Source organism: Falco naumanni, chromosome 24, assembly GCF_017639655.2.
Source record: "Falco naumanni isolate bFalNau1 chromosome 24, bFalNau1.pat, whole genome shotgun sequence".
In the NCBI taxonomy this organism is placed as follows: Eukaryota; Metazoa; Chordata; class Aves; order Falconiformes; family Falconidae; genus Falco; species Falco naumanni.
In genome coordinates, this window is record NC_054077.1 from 96,043 (window position 1) to 108,659 (window position 12,617).

At 54.9% G+C, this 12,617-nt stretch overlaps 2 protein-coding genes and 1 long non-coding RNA gene across 3 annotated transcripts; 1 reads left to right on the forward strand and 2 right to left on the reverse strand.

Moving 5' to 3' along the window:
- The first annotated feature begins 25 nt into the window (after nt 1-25).
- Nucleotides 26-4,106, forward strand: RACK1 (receptor for activated C kinase 1). The gene is made up of 8 exons (XM_040578194.1): nt 26-238; nt 858-1,029; nt 1,620-1,767; nt 2,097-2,192; nt 2,385-2,495; nt 2,920-3,060; nt 3,507-3,617; nt 3,956-4,106. Exons 1-8 carry the CDS (start codon nt 130-132, stop codon nt 4,019-4,021), a joined length of 954 nt encoding a protein of 317 aa, XP_040434128.1. The 5' UTR covers nt 26-129; the 3' UTR covers nt 4,022-4,106.
- On the reverse strand, nt 945-1,624 carry LOC121080283. The gene is made up of 2 exons (XR_005825318.1): nt 1,522-1,624; nt 945-1,307 (listed from the first exon to the last, which is right to left on the reverse strand). It is a non-coding gene; the product is annotated as an uncharacterized LOC121080283 (long non-coding RNA).
- Nucleotides 4,107-5,054: 948 nt separating the features above from the next.
- Nucleotides 5,055-12,607, reverse strand: LOC121080245 (E3 ubiquitin-protein ligase TRIM41-like). Its single transcript, XM_040578090.1, is given in 7 exon segments — nt 5,055-6,688; nt 7,311-7,438; nt 8,149-8,171; nt 8,889-9,119; nt 9,533-9,628; nt 11,403-11,723; nt 11,725-12,607. Coding segments are annotated over 7 exon segments (1,926 nt in total). The 5' UTR covers nt 12,334-12,607; the 3' UTR covers nt 5,055-6,170.
- Nucleotides 12,608-12,617: the final 10 nt, after the last annotated feature.

A 12,617-nucleotide genomic window follows, 5' to 3' on the forward strand; every position in this document is an offset into this window, starting at 1 on the left:
TTTCCGCTTCCGCCGGAAGCCGCCTCGGTCTCTTTCTCTCGCTGTGTTGGTGGCCGCCGTTTGCGGCCGGGCGGGACCGGGCCGTGGCCTCCATTGAATCCGCCACCATCCTCCCATCCCGCCGCCGCCATGACAGAGCAGATGACCCTGCGGGGCACCCTGAAGGGCCACAACGGCTGGGTGACCCAGATCGCCACCACGCCGCAGTTCCCGGACATGATTCTCTCCGCCTCGCGCGGTGAGGGCCGCATCCCGCCCGGGTCGGGGGAGAGAGGGTCGGGAGAGACCATCGGAAGGGGGACGTAGGTGTCGGGAAGAGACCGTCGGACCGGGGTAGGGGTAGACCGTTGGCCTGGGTGAGGAGGGGAGCAGGGAGAGACCACATAGGTCGAGGCGGAGGGGTACCGGGGGAGGCGGTCGGGGGGAGAAGGGGCACGGGGAGACTGAGGCCGGAGGGGAGTGGGGCAGGGAAGGCCGTGGGGCCTGGGAGGAGAGAGGAGTGAGGCGAGACCGTGATTTAGGGGACCCAGGGAGAGTGCAGAGGGAGAGGGACAAGGGGAAACCATGGGCCTAGAGGGGGGGACAGGCCAGAGCCCCCTCGTTTAGGGCAGTCTGGCCTAGGGATGGGACTGGGGTGTAGCAGGGCAAGGAGGAGGCAGGGCCCTGCGCTGTGCGATGAGGACAGAGGGATGGGGAGGAGGGGGCAGAGGAGCAGAGACCTGATCTGTTTAGAGACACACCCCCCCCCCCCTTTTCTCTGGTAGCCCCCCCATTCGTGCGGGTTAGAAGGATGGGCTGGGTGTGGGCAGAAGGCTGCGGTTCCCTCCACCTTATCCCTCTCTCTGCATCCTCCACAGACAAAACCATCATCATGTGGAAGCTGACCCGTGACGAGACCAACTACGGGATCCCACAGCGAGCTTTGCGCGGTCACTCGCACTTTGTCAGTGACGTGGTCATCTCTTCCGATGGACAGTTTGCTCTCTCTGGTTCCTGGGATGGCACCCTGAGGCTCTGGGACCTCACAACGTGAGCTGTGGGAATGAGGGTGTTTTGGGTGGGAGGGCTGTAGCATGTCTTCCTGCTTTGTTTGGGTGCTGGGAGGGGGGTTGAGGTCACCCGTGCACCTTGGAACTTAAACGATTTTGGGTTTGGGTTGGAAGATAAATCCCAGTGCAGCAGGGGCAGTTTTGTGTGGCCAGTGCCACAGTTTTGGATGGAGGTGTTCGGCTGCTCTTCCTTGGCTCCCTCTTCCGATGATTAGATCTGACACAGTCTGCTGATCCTCTGGGATCTGAAGACACGTCCTGCAATTATGATGGGAGAGAAGCAGGAGGGGGGGATCAAACTGTTTTCTGGGGGTCATTTTGGGCTGAACCAGGGGGGGGTACAGCCAGGAGAAGAAGGTTGGGATCTGTAGAGCCAGGCATGTATGCGGGCTAAACTCATCCTGATTTCCCCCCATCCTTCTACCTTTGTAGAATCTCCTTTTGAAGGAGAAATGAAATGATCACTCCTTACCCTTTTGTAGACCACACTGTGGGTTTTCCTCCAAATATTTGATTATTCCCCCCCTCCTTGGAATTTGTGAGATCTGCTATTGTCTCATTTTCCTTCAGTGGCACCACCACCCGTCGCTTCGTGGGTCACACCAAGGACGTGCTGAGTGTGGCCTTCTCCTCCGACAACCGTCAGATAGTTTCAGGCTCCAGGGACAAGACCATCAAGCTCTGGAATACCTTGGGTGTCTGCAAGTACACCGTGCAGGTGAGCGCCAGGGAAGGTGGGCTTCCAGATCACACCTCTGTGAGAAAGGAACTCCGTGAACTTGCTTTTAGATCTGTTCCCACCGCTTTTATTGGGGATCCAGGTCTCCCAGCCCTGTCCTAATGATTAGAAGCAAGACGTTGCCTGACAGTCTCTCCCTGGGGGGTTTCTGAGGAGAAGTCCTGCAATTATGAGGGATGGGGGAGGCCTGGGAAAGCTGTGGAACAACAGGATGCAGCAGGTCTGATCTTGCAGTGCCCTGTGGATGGGGCAGGAAAGACTCGTCCGTGTTTCCTCGCCATGAACCCGGCATCGTTCCTCTTCCCCAGGATGAGAGTCACTCGGAGTGGGTGTCGTGTGTGCGTTTCTCCCCGAACAGCAGCAACCCCATCATAGTCTCCTGCGGCTGGGACAAGCTGGTGAAGGTGAGGTGGGATCAAAGGCTTCCCAAACGGCAAGCATCCTTCTCTGGGGTCCCCGTGATGGCAGTGGGAGGATCAGAGCAGCCAGAGTGCTCTGGGGAAGGGTTTTTTCCTCCTCTCTGTATCCCCAGAGTTGGGGTGCAGTAGCAGTGTTTAACCCCTTTTTCTTCTGCCCCCGTTTTTTTCCTCACCCAGGTTTGGAATTTGGCTAACTGCAAGCTGAAGACTAACCACATCGGGCACACAGGCTACCTGAACACAGTGACCGTCTCCCCTGATGGCTCCCTCTGTGCCTCCGGTGGCAAGGTATCTGTCATGCGGTGGAGGGAAAGCTGAGACACCACCCCCCCACACCCCCCCCCCCCGAGATGAGATCTTGGCATCCTACCAGCAGTTCTGTCTCCCACCATGCGAATGGGCTCATCTTGGTCACAGCTTGAGTGGAGTGGTAACAGCCTAAAAATGGGGCCTGGTGGCAGATGTCAAGTGAGAGCAGGGAAGACCATGGCAAAGATGCTCCCCCAGTTCCAGGGACTTCTCTTTAGCTCTTCCGTTTTAGCCCTTGATGTGTTTTCTTTCTGTGTCCTTTAATTTTTCCGTATCCGCCTTGGCTTGTAGCAAAGTACTCCAGCTTAACTGTGGTTGTGGAAAAGGGGCCTTGCCAGGGCAGGACAAATCAAGGCACAGGTGACAAGCGCTGGGGTTTGTTCCAACTCCTTCTGCTCTGCAGGACGGCCAGGCCATGCTGTGGGACCTGAATGAAGGCAAACACCTCTATACCTTGGATGGAGGAGACATCATCAATGCTCTCTGCTTCAGCCCCAACCGCTACTGGCTCTGTGCTGCCACCGGACCCAGCATCAAGATCTGGGTATGTCACCACTCCAGTCCTCAGCCCCCTCTCTGTCCCCATCTGGGCAGGGTGCCTACAGAAGATGCAAATACCTTCAGTTTCTGGGTTGTGCTGGGTTTGGAGTCACCTTCATGGGTGGAGATCCTCACCTTAGCCCACAGATCGTGGAGGAAAAGCTCTCCTGGAGGAGTGTTCTCTGGGTTACACAGCAGCGACCGGTGCCTGTGGCCTCATCCCTTGGTCATGGAGGGTTGCGGTGGCCATAGGGCAGAGCCACCATGCCATGATGAAACATTTCAATGCCATCTGACTGCATCTCTGTGTGGAAATCCAGAGGCTGTTTCTGAGCGACCCTCTGCTCCCTTGTGCTGTTCCCAGAGTTGGGATTTCGTTGTGGGAATCTTTGTGCTGGACCCCTCATTCCTTCACGTTTTTTTGTTTTTTTTCCTTTTTTCCTCTTGCAGGACCTGGAAGGCAAAATCATTGTGGACGAACTGAAGCAGGAGGTGATCAGCACCAGCAGCAAAGCTGAACCACCCCAGTGCACTTCCCTGGCCTGGTCTGCAGATGGGCAGGTAAAAACCATTCCCTCCTTGCTGTCCCAGGATCCCAGCCCTGGGGAATGAGGATTGGAGGGATCTTCCTGCTGCTTTTGGGGCACAGGAACCATGAAGAGACACTTGTGCCACACTCCTCGAGCTCTCTGCCAGCAAGGGAAAGAACTTCCTTGGGTTCCTTCCATCCCTGGGTCCCTTCTCAACCCCTGAGCTCGTCTCCTTCATCTTCCTAACCCCTGGGGCTGGTAGTTGTCCCTCTCTGCTTTGGGATTTGCTTTCTGAGGACCATAGGCCCTCGTGTCCTGAGGCTGGACCCATCCAGCCCTTCCTGTGACCCAACTCCTTTCTCTCCACAGACACTGTTTGCTGGCTACACAGATAACCTTGTCCGGGTGTGGCAAGTCACCATTGGGACCAGATGAAGATGCGGTAGTGAGAAACCGTAGATTTTTGTGTACAAAAAAAAAATAAAGTCAACGATATAATGCTCTGTTGAGCTTGCAGCCACCTCGTGTCCACTGTTGGGTCATCCCACAACCTGGAGGTTCATGGAAGATGTGGGGTTGGGGCTTTACTCTGGCAGGTGCCACATCAGGAACGTCAGAGGGGCAAAAGCCTAGTGTTCCTGATGCAGAGAGCTTTATGTCTGCAAGTAATTGTCCCCACACCTTCAAGGTTGGAGATGTCGCAGTAGGACAGGGCCTGGCAATGAGGATGGGGTGACTGGCAGAACTTTGAGAGCCCTGAGCGGTACTCACCTCGTGAGTTAAAACCCCCTGAGGGCAGAATAATTATAGCAGATGGAGATACTCTACTGCAGGCAGTGTGGTGGGACATGAAAGATGTTCTCTGTCCTGGCTAATGAGGGAATCATGGGGGTTTTTTTTTCTCCTACATGTGTCGCTGCAGATCTGGGAAAACTTAAGACTATTCCGAAGAGAACCCAGAAAGTAGATACATTTAAGCAGCAGCCATGGTTAGCCTTGTTGCCCACCAGTGGTGCTGTTGATGAAGGAGAGGTTTTAACGTGAAACTTGGTAACCCAGCAGCCTCCAGGCACTGAGTCCACATACAAACTGCCATTTTCTACAGATCTGAGAGGTGGTGGGGGCTCTTTCCTGGCTGGTAGACTTGTGAGCCACCCCTGCCACCAAACTGGAAGGGACTTCGGCCCCTCAGTGACGCTGGATGATGCTGGCAACAGCCTCTTGCAGATAAAAAGCTTTAGGAAGGGATATGGACACGTGGCTCTGGGTCTGACCTAATCTAATTAGGAAGGATTAGGTCAAGATTAACAAGGCAAGATTTAAAACACATCTGTTTAACAGGAGGTGATGCAGTGACAGCAAGGCCAGGCAGGCTGTGAGGGATCTGGACCCTGATGTGTGATTTAAGCCAGACTCATTTGGAAGTAGCTCCCAGACCTTTCAAGCCTCAATAACCTAGAGACTCAGGTTTACAACCTTATTCTTTATTATTATTTCTTGACATTTCATAAAACTAAATCTCCATTTAATTCTCATTTTACCCAAAAATATTTTGAACTAGCTCTGTAATGCCAACAGGAAAAAAAACCAAAAAAAAAAACAATCCACCAACCAAAAATAAACAAACAAAAAAAACCCACGACCGGTGCAGTCAGAGTCTCTCGAGTGGGACAGGATTCAGCTGGAAACTTAGCAGCTGAGGAAAAAAGAAAAAAGGGGAGAAAAAATAAATATCCCCCATCTCTGAGAGCTCTCAAGCTGTGAGGGGAAAACAGGAGGCTGCTTCCTGCCACTGCAGCCAGGTTGTGCTGGCTCTGGGGGGAGGAAACTGGCTCTTGCACCCTCCTCTGCCCCCGGTAAAGTGCCAGGCCCACAAGCAATGGTTACGAAGGGAAGGGGCCGGGGTCAGGAAAGCTCAGACGTGGCCCCACCCCCCAAAAAAATGATGGGGAAAGCAAGGAAAAAACAACACGGGCCATTAAAGCAGGTTTGACTCTGGGTCCGAACACCAGCTGGGGTCTTGAAGATGGTCAGGTGAATTCCAAGAGATCCAGGCACCTTGGTGCAACTGGGATACGCAAGCCAGTGATTTTTGGAAGGGTGACGATGGGGATTTCAAAAAGCCAAGAGCACTTGCTCCCCACTGTGCAGACCCCTGAGATGCCCCCAAGGCATCAAGCTCTGCATCCAAAGAGAGCAGATGCACTTCAAAATGCAGTCCAGGAGTGAAGAGCGTGCCAGAAAGCTTTTAGGCATCGACTGGGAGAGAGGAGCTCCAAAAAGACATAAAACGCTAAAAAAAACCCCTACACCTCTGAGGTGGATCCTTCCCTATTCCAAACAAAACCAGATTCGGATCAGCATGGTGGCAGCAGTGGGATCCTGGGGAGGAGCAGACAGGAGGCTGAAGGAAGAGGCATTGTGAGCAAGCAGGTGCAAGAAGACAAGTGCAGCGTTGGATCCCAAGATGGGATCTGCAGGATTAAGGGGGAAAGAGCATGGCTGTGTGCAAGGCCGGATCCCGGGGCGATGCCGGATCTGGCACAGGTAGAGGTGGCTGGCAGGGAGGGTGAGGGATGGCTGGTCAGGCGCAGATTTTGATGCGCGTACCCTTGGCTAAGATGCGAAAAAAAGGGAAGATGCGCTCGTGGAAGGAGGCGTTGAAGGTGTGGATGTGGGTCATGCTCTCGGCATTGTAAAAGCAGAGCTGGCCTCGCTCGTAGTCCAGGTAGACGCCAAAGCGCCGGGGCCGTTCACTGGGCAACAGGGCTGTCTGCTCTGTGGCTGTCAATGCCTGGTACTTCTTCCCATTGGTGCCCACGCACCAGATTTCTCGTTTTTGGTGAGGACCCATGGTTTTCTCTTTGCGTCGAGCTGTTTCACGGGCTGCACCCACTGCCCAGCCTCGTCGGCCTCCCACCTCTACCTCCCAGTAGTGGCGGCCAGTGGTGAAGCCCTGGGAACCCAAGACGCAGTAATCCGAATCGAAACGTTTGGGGTTGTCGGGCAGGTCCTGGCGGCGTTCGCCCAGCTTGACGCTGCGTCGGTCAAGGGAGAGGCTTAGGCGAGGGTGGGCTGTGTCAGGGTCCAGAGTCACGTCGGCTGGAAGGGAGACGGCAACACTACAGGGTGTGTGTGTCACTGGTCACCCCGGTCTCTTGGGCTCCCAATCCCAGGGTTTGTTGGTCTGTTTCCCCCCCCCCCTCCTTTTAGTTTCCAACCCCAAATCCTCAACCATGTCCATACCCGCAGCATCAGTGGGTGACAGCCCCCACTGTGGGCCTGCTTTTGACTGCAACAGAGCTCAACCCCTTTAACCCCTCCCCAAACCCCTTTAACCCCCAAAACTCCCTTTAAACCCAATTCCATTTTAACCCCTTTAATCCCCCAGTTCCCTTTTAACCCTGGAGCAGGTCTGGCTTCAGCCCCACACAGAGCTGTCAGCAACTCTGGATCGAGCTCTGCTTTTAGGGTGGAAAGAGGTGACAGCCGTGTTAGGGGAAAATGAAGACCAACGGACAGAGCAAGGCGTGGGAAGAAGGGAAGAGGCTGGTATTAAGGGGACTGGCAGACTTTAAAAGGGGGCATGAAATCTGGGAAGGCAGAGGTAAAGAGGGAAACCCAAGACAGCTGGGGATATGCAAGACATCCCAGTGTCCATTCCCTAGGACCACGACAAGAAGCTGCTGTGTCCCCTTGGGCAGAGGACCTAGGTCTCACTCACCTTGAGGGACTTTACTGAAGACTTTCTCCATCTTTCTCATCACCACATCCTGCAGAAAGTAGTTGCGATATTTTTTCCCCACGTCCACCGGCACCATCTCGGGCTCCTGAAATTTGATGTTCTCGCATCTGCCAGGGGAAAAAAAAAAAATGGGGATTCAGCACGCTCAGGGGGAGGCAATGACACAACAGGAGAAACAAGATGCCCTGCACACAGCCAAAAAACCCAGAGCAGGGCAGAGATCAGCCCAACCGGTTACACTGGCACAGCTGCAGTCCCCACCCCGTCTCAGCCGCAGGAAGCAGCCAAACTCCTGGCAGAGATGCAGCCGCATCCACCCAGCGCTGGTGACAGCCAGGCCCTGCTCCGGCACAGCCCTGTTACCTGCCAACGAGCAGCTGGGGGCTGATGTAGAAGAGCAGCCGCTTGTTTGATTTAAAGATGACTGGAAACAAAATGATCCCTCCATATTTACCAGCAGCTCCTGCTTCCTCGGGGCAGGAGGTCTGCGCAGGCACACCCAGCTCTGCTCCCAAAAAGCAGCTGCCAGGTGCTGCAAGGGACTCTTGAGATCTTTTCCCAGCTTTTCTCTTCTCCTGTACACCCCCAGTTATTCCATGTATACCCCACTAAGCCATCAGGCAGGAGTTCCCACCATCACATCCGTTTTGGCACCAGCCACAACCGAGCTGTCCCTTGTCATTACCCAACCCCAGCCTGGAAAAACGCCCACCACATGAGGCTTGAAACAAAAGCCCAAGGTTTTCTGGTTTTGTGTTGCCCTCTCCTCCCGCCGAAGCTGTTTACAGTGAGAAGATGCCAATGGAAAGTCACTGACCTGATAAAAGTGCCTTTGATGTCCTGCGGAAAAGGAAGCAGCCAGGTTGGAAGCGGGAAAAGGAAGCAGCCAGGTTGGAAGCGAGGAAGAACGAGAAAGAAAAGATTAGGGAGGATGGGGGCTGATCACACTGTGGCTCACACTAAATTCCCTTAGCAGCCAAGGCTCAGCACCGTGCCGATCTACATCAAGCCAACCACCCCAATGGCCAGGATGAGTCCCCTCCCATGAGTCTGCTGAGGGGAATATTCCACAGAGAGGCACGTTCCATGGATTCACCCCTGGGTAGAGGCTTTTCCCACTAATACAGACACCCTATCAACCCCCAAATCTCTTGTGGCATCCCGATTTCCCCCCCGTGGTCCCACAGACGATGCGGGATAGGGAAGGATCTAGTCATCGGGTAAGGATGCTTTCCCGTGAGGAATACCCTTTTTGAAGTAAGGTCTGCTCCCCTCTGGCAGCTCTGCTTAATTCTCGCCGCTAACATTCTCTCCTTGCTATAAAACAGGGCCAGAGCTCCTCAGCTGCCAGCAGAGAGCTTGAGCGAGGGTTCATGGTCCAGAGATAAACTACGTGAATCATCTGAGCTTACAGCTCTTTGGGAAGATTCAAAAACATATGCAAGAGGCCTTGCCTGGCAGGGCACCTGGGCTCTGCCCTCCTGCTGGGATCCCCGATTGCGACTGTCCCTCTTCCCACCCCAGGAATGGGGGTGGGGTGAGTGGGTTGGGAAAGACCTTGAGCAGTTGCAGCCCATCCTGTTTGCTCTTGTCCTCTGCCTCAGCGATGAGCCGGCTGAGGGCAGCGCTCTGCTCTTCCAGCTGGCTGATGTTGCTGCTCTGACGGGCCAACAAGCTCTCATAGCGTTCCTCCAGCTGGTGTAAGAGCAGGACTTGCTCCCCAATGAGGAACTGGTGCAGCAGCTCGAAGTCAGACTCGAATTCCTTGATCTCCAGCTTCATCTTGTCCTGCGGAGTGGTGAAGAGGGAGGAGAGGTATCCTTAGCTCAAGTAGCAGACCCAAAGGACACAAATTTGTTCTCTCTCCCAGGCTACCAATTCCCACAACACATTCAGGTACAAAACCCCCTTAATTAAGCTCTAATTCAACAGGGAAATAGCTTCCAGCCCTTGTGATCCTGACAACTGCAGCAAAGGGACTGCAACGCCTCCATGAGAGCTCAAATCTGCAAGGCAGAGGGGGAAAAGTTTCCCTGCTCATCCCCCTCACCAGACTTCGGGCCAAGAAACACTCTTTAGCAGAGGGCTGATTATTTTTTGGCAGCGTGAAAGGTGGAAGACAGAGAAATGGGGAAATAAATAAGCGTGGAAAGGAATCATGCACAGGACGATCTGCTGTGCCGGAGGCAGCCAGCTCTTACCCTCAGCTCTGTGATCTTCTCCTCCTCGTTGGATTTCTGCTTCAGGACCACATCCAGCTTCTTCTTCAGTGGCTCCAGATGGCTCTGGAGCTTATTCTGCGAAAGAAATGCATCTCTGTCATCCCTGCCTCAGGTAATGCCTGCCTGCCTTCCCCTCCTCTCTCAGTCCTCCAGTCCCCAACTCCACAGCAGGGCTGAAAACAAAACCTCCTGCCCAGATCTCAGACCATTTCCCTTCCGCTTTCCGTAACTGCTCATTCTGGGAGCCACTTTTAATTAGAAAGTGAAAAACCCTGCCCTGCTCGGATCAGGGAACATCTGCAAAGGCCAGATACACAGTCACCAAGCACAGACTGTTACTGTCTGTTGCACGGCTGCGGCCATCACGCACGTGTCCCACTGCGTGGGGATCAGGACCCAGAGAGGGATCTGTGCTCCTAAACTCAGTGCAGACCTAGGACAGACTTAGGCCATCCTTTCAGGCTGCGCCTTTCAGTAGCGGCATGGTCCTAGATCAGCTTAAGCCAATGACAAAACCAGTACCTGCTTCATTGGTCATGACTCCCTGTGCTGAATAAGCTTTGGCATTTCCAAAAAAACACACAACTAAACCACCAACCCACAAACCAACTGTTTCTGCCTTGCTGTCCTCCCGGGACACTCCCTCTGCCCTTCACAAAGAGCTCTCCCTTTAGCAATTAATTTTTCTGCCTCCTTGAGTGTTTGCAGCAGCTTTCCTACTGCCAAGAAAAAGCGAAAACGGACTGAGCCAACCCAAAAGCAAAAAGTGCTGCTGGCCACGCTCCGACAGCCCACCACGAAACAGCCTGACACAGGGGTGAGACACCCCATCACTGTCCTTTCCCCTCCAAACCACCTCCACCTCTCCAAGCCTCCTCCTGGCTACCAAACCCCACCCAAAAGTCTCCAGGGGCTCAAAGGGTGTTGACTCTGATGGGAGCAGCCAAGACCAGAGCACCAGAGAGCTTCCAGTGAGGGAAGACAAAAGCAAGACATGACCTCGCAGCAGCAACTCCTCCAAGACACCTTTGGATATTACAGGAACCGAAGCCCCAACTCCTTGCTTCCAGAAGGCCCCAAAAAGCGAGACATGACCTTGCAGAGAAACCAGAGCGACAAGCAGCAGGGCAAGTAGCAGCCTGAAGGGCTCAGCGACCACCATCCCCTGTCTACCCGCCATGTTTTTTGGGGGGGTTCTCCAGTCATGTCCAAGTGGGAAGCGACACCTTTGAGACAGCAAAGCTATTCAGTCAAAACCCCTAATGAAGGGCCTCCACCACTGGATGCTTGGGGTCAGGCTCTGCAGACCCTCAGGCAGGTATCACCCAAGCTGAGGGAGGCCAGAGAGACCCTGGGAAGAGCTTTCTAAATTGTGGAGCCACCATGACATGGGTGCTCATTTCAACTCGCCACAGCCCAGAGGGGTTTCACCCAAACCCAGGCCAGCAGGACCAGCTGAGCTCACCCACTCCTCACCAGGATAATGTCTCCACGATCCCTCACTACCATTGCTGCCTGATCCCCAAATCTCCTTCCCCGTGGTTAACCAGACTCTTCCCATCCAAGCCAAGCCAGCCACCAGCTTTGTGGCTTCCCAGTCTCCTGCACCCCAACCCACACAGCCCGTTCATCTCCTTCCCCCTCTCCGCTCACTGAACCAGCCCAGCGAGACCCACCTGTATGCCGCCTCCAACCACCCAACGCCATCTGCCTGCCGCCAGCAGGACCCAGCCCGTGCCACTGGCTCCTGATGGTGCTGACAGCTGTTTCCCACCCCACTTTCCTCCCCACTCCCCCATCAAAAAAAACCCCAAACCACTCCATTACCCTGACACCGAAACCCTCATACCTTGTAATCCTGCACGACCTCCTCGAGAGGGACAACACTGTGATGCTTGTGGCTCCGTGACTCCCTGCACACCACGCAGATGGCTTGTTCGTCCACCTCACAGAACAGCTTGAGAGGCTCCTGATGCTTCTCACACAAATTTGGTGGCCCCTGACCTCCCACTGCTACCAGGGCCCCTGGGACACCCACTGTGGCTCCTGAAACTGAGGGACCAGCAGCAGGTGGTGCAAGGCGCTGGGGGTGTGGGTGGAGCTGGCGGATGATTTGCACCATGTTGGCCAGCTGAAGGTTGGGGCGGAAATTCCTCTGGAAAAAGGTTTTTTCGGCATTGTGGGCAGGTGAAGGTCTGGAGGCGTCGAGGCCGTGTGGCCAGAACAGGGGGAGGAGGTGTCTGCACCTCTTCTTCCTCCTCTTCCACCTCCTCCTCTTCCTCCACATCTTCCTCCATCACATCCTCATCATAGTCCTCATCCCCAAAGTAAAGCTCTCCCCCGACCCCACCGTCCCACATGTCCTCCTCCACGGGATCTTCCCACAGGTCAGTGTCATCTTCTTCTTCGCTCCACATATCATCTTCCTCCTCCTCTGCACCACCATCCTCCTCCTCCTCCTCCTGCTCCACATCCAGCTCGTCCTCATCCAGCTCATCCTCCTCATCCTCCAGATCCTCTTCCAGCACATCGCCCATCCCCACCTCTCCGCCACCCACTGCTGCAGCCCCCGGGGCCACCTCGTACTCAGCCTCACCACCCCACAGCTGCGAGATGCAGACACGGCAGAAATTGTGTCCACAACCGATGGAAACGGGATCTACAAAATAGTCCAAGCAGATGGCGCAGATGGCTTCCTCCTGCAGTGTCTCCACTGGGTTCAGTTGCCCACTGGAGCCCCCTGAAGGGTCCCCATCTCCTAAAACAGCTGTGGCTGCCATGGGGAGAGTGGGGAGGAGAGTCACTTCTTCCTCACAGGACCCTAAGCTCCTTGTCGACCCCTTAAGTTCTCCTATGCTTGGGTGGGCACCAGCTCGAACCCAGAAGGGTGGCCGGTCCCCACCCAGATGTCACTTCCTCCTTCACCCCCTCCAATTTTTCCCCACCTTCCAGGGCCAGCAGTGCTCTAACCCTCGCTATTGCTTCCCTTCAGCACCCCCTCGTCCCCCCAAAACCAGGGGCTGGCCCCGATCCTGCCCTGCCCCGGCCCCCTGAAGCCGGGCCT

Coding starts and splice junctions, on each gene's coding strand:
- RACK1 (XM_040578194.1), top strand. CDS start 130: ATGACAGAGCAGATGACCCTGCGGGGCACCCTGAAGGGCCACAACGGC. Junction 2,496..2,919: donor TCTGTGCCTCCGGTGGCAAG/GTATCTGTCATG, acceptor TCTGCTCTGCAG/GACGGCCAGGCCATGCTGTG. Junction 3,618..3,955: donor CCTGGTCTGCAGATGGGCAG/GTAAAAACCATT, acceptor TTCTCTCCACAG/ACACTGTTTGCTGGCTACAC.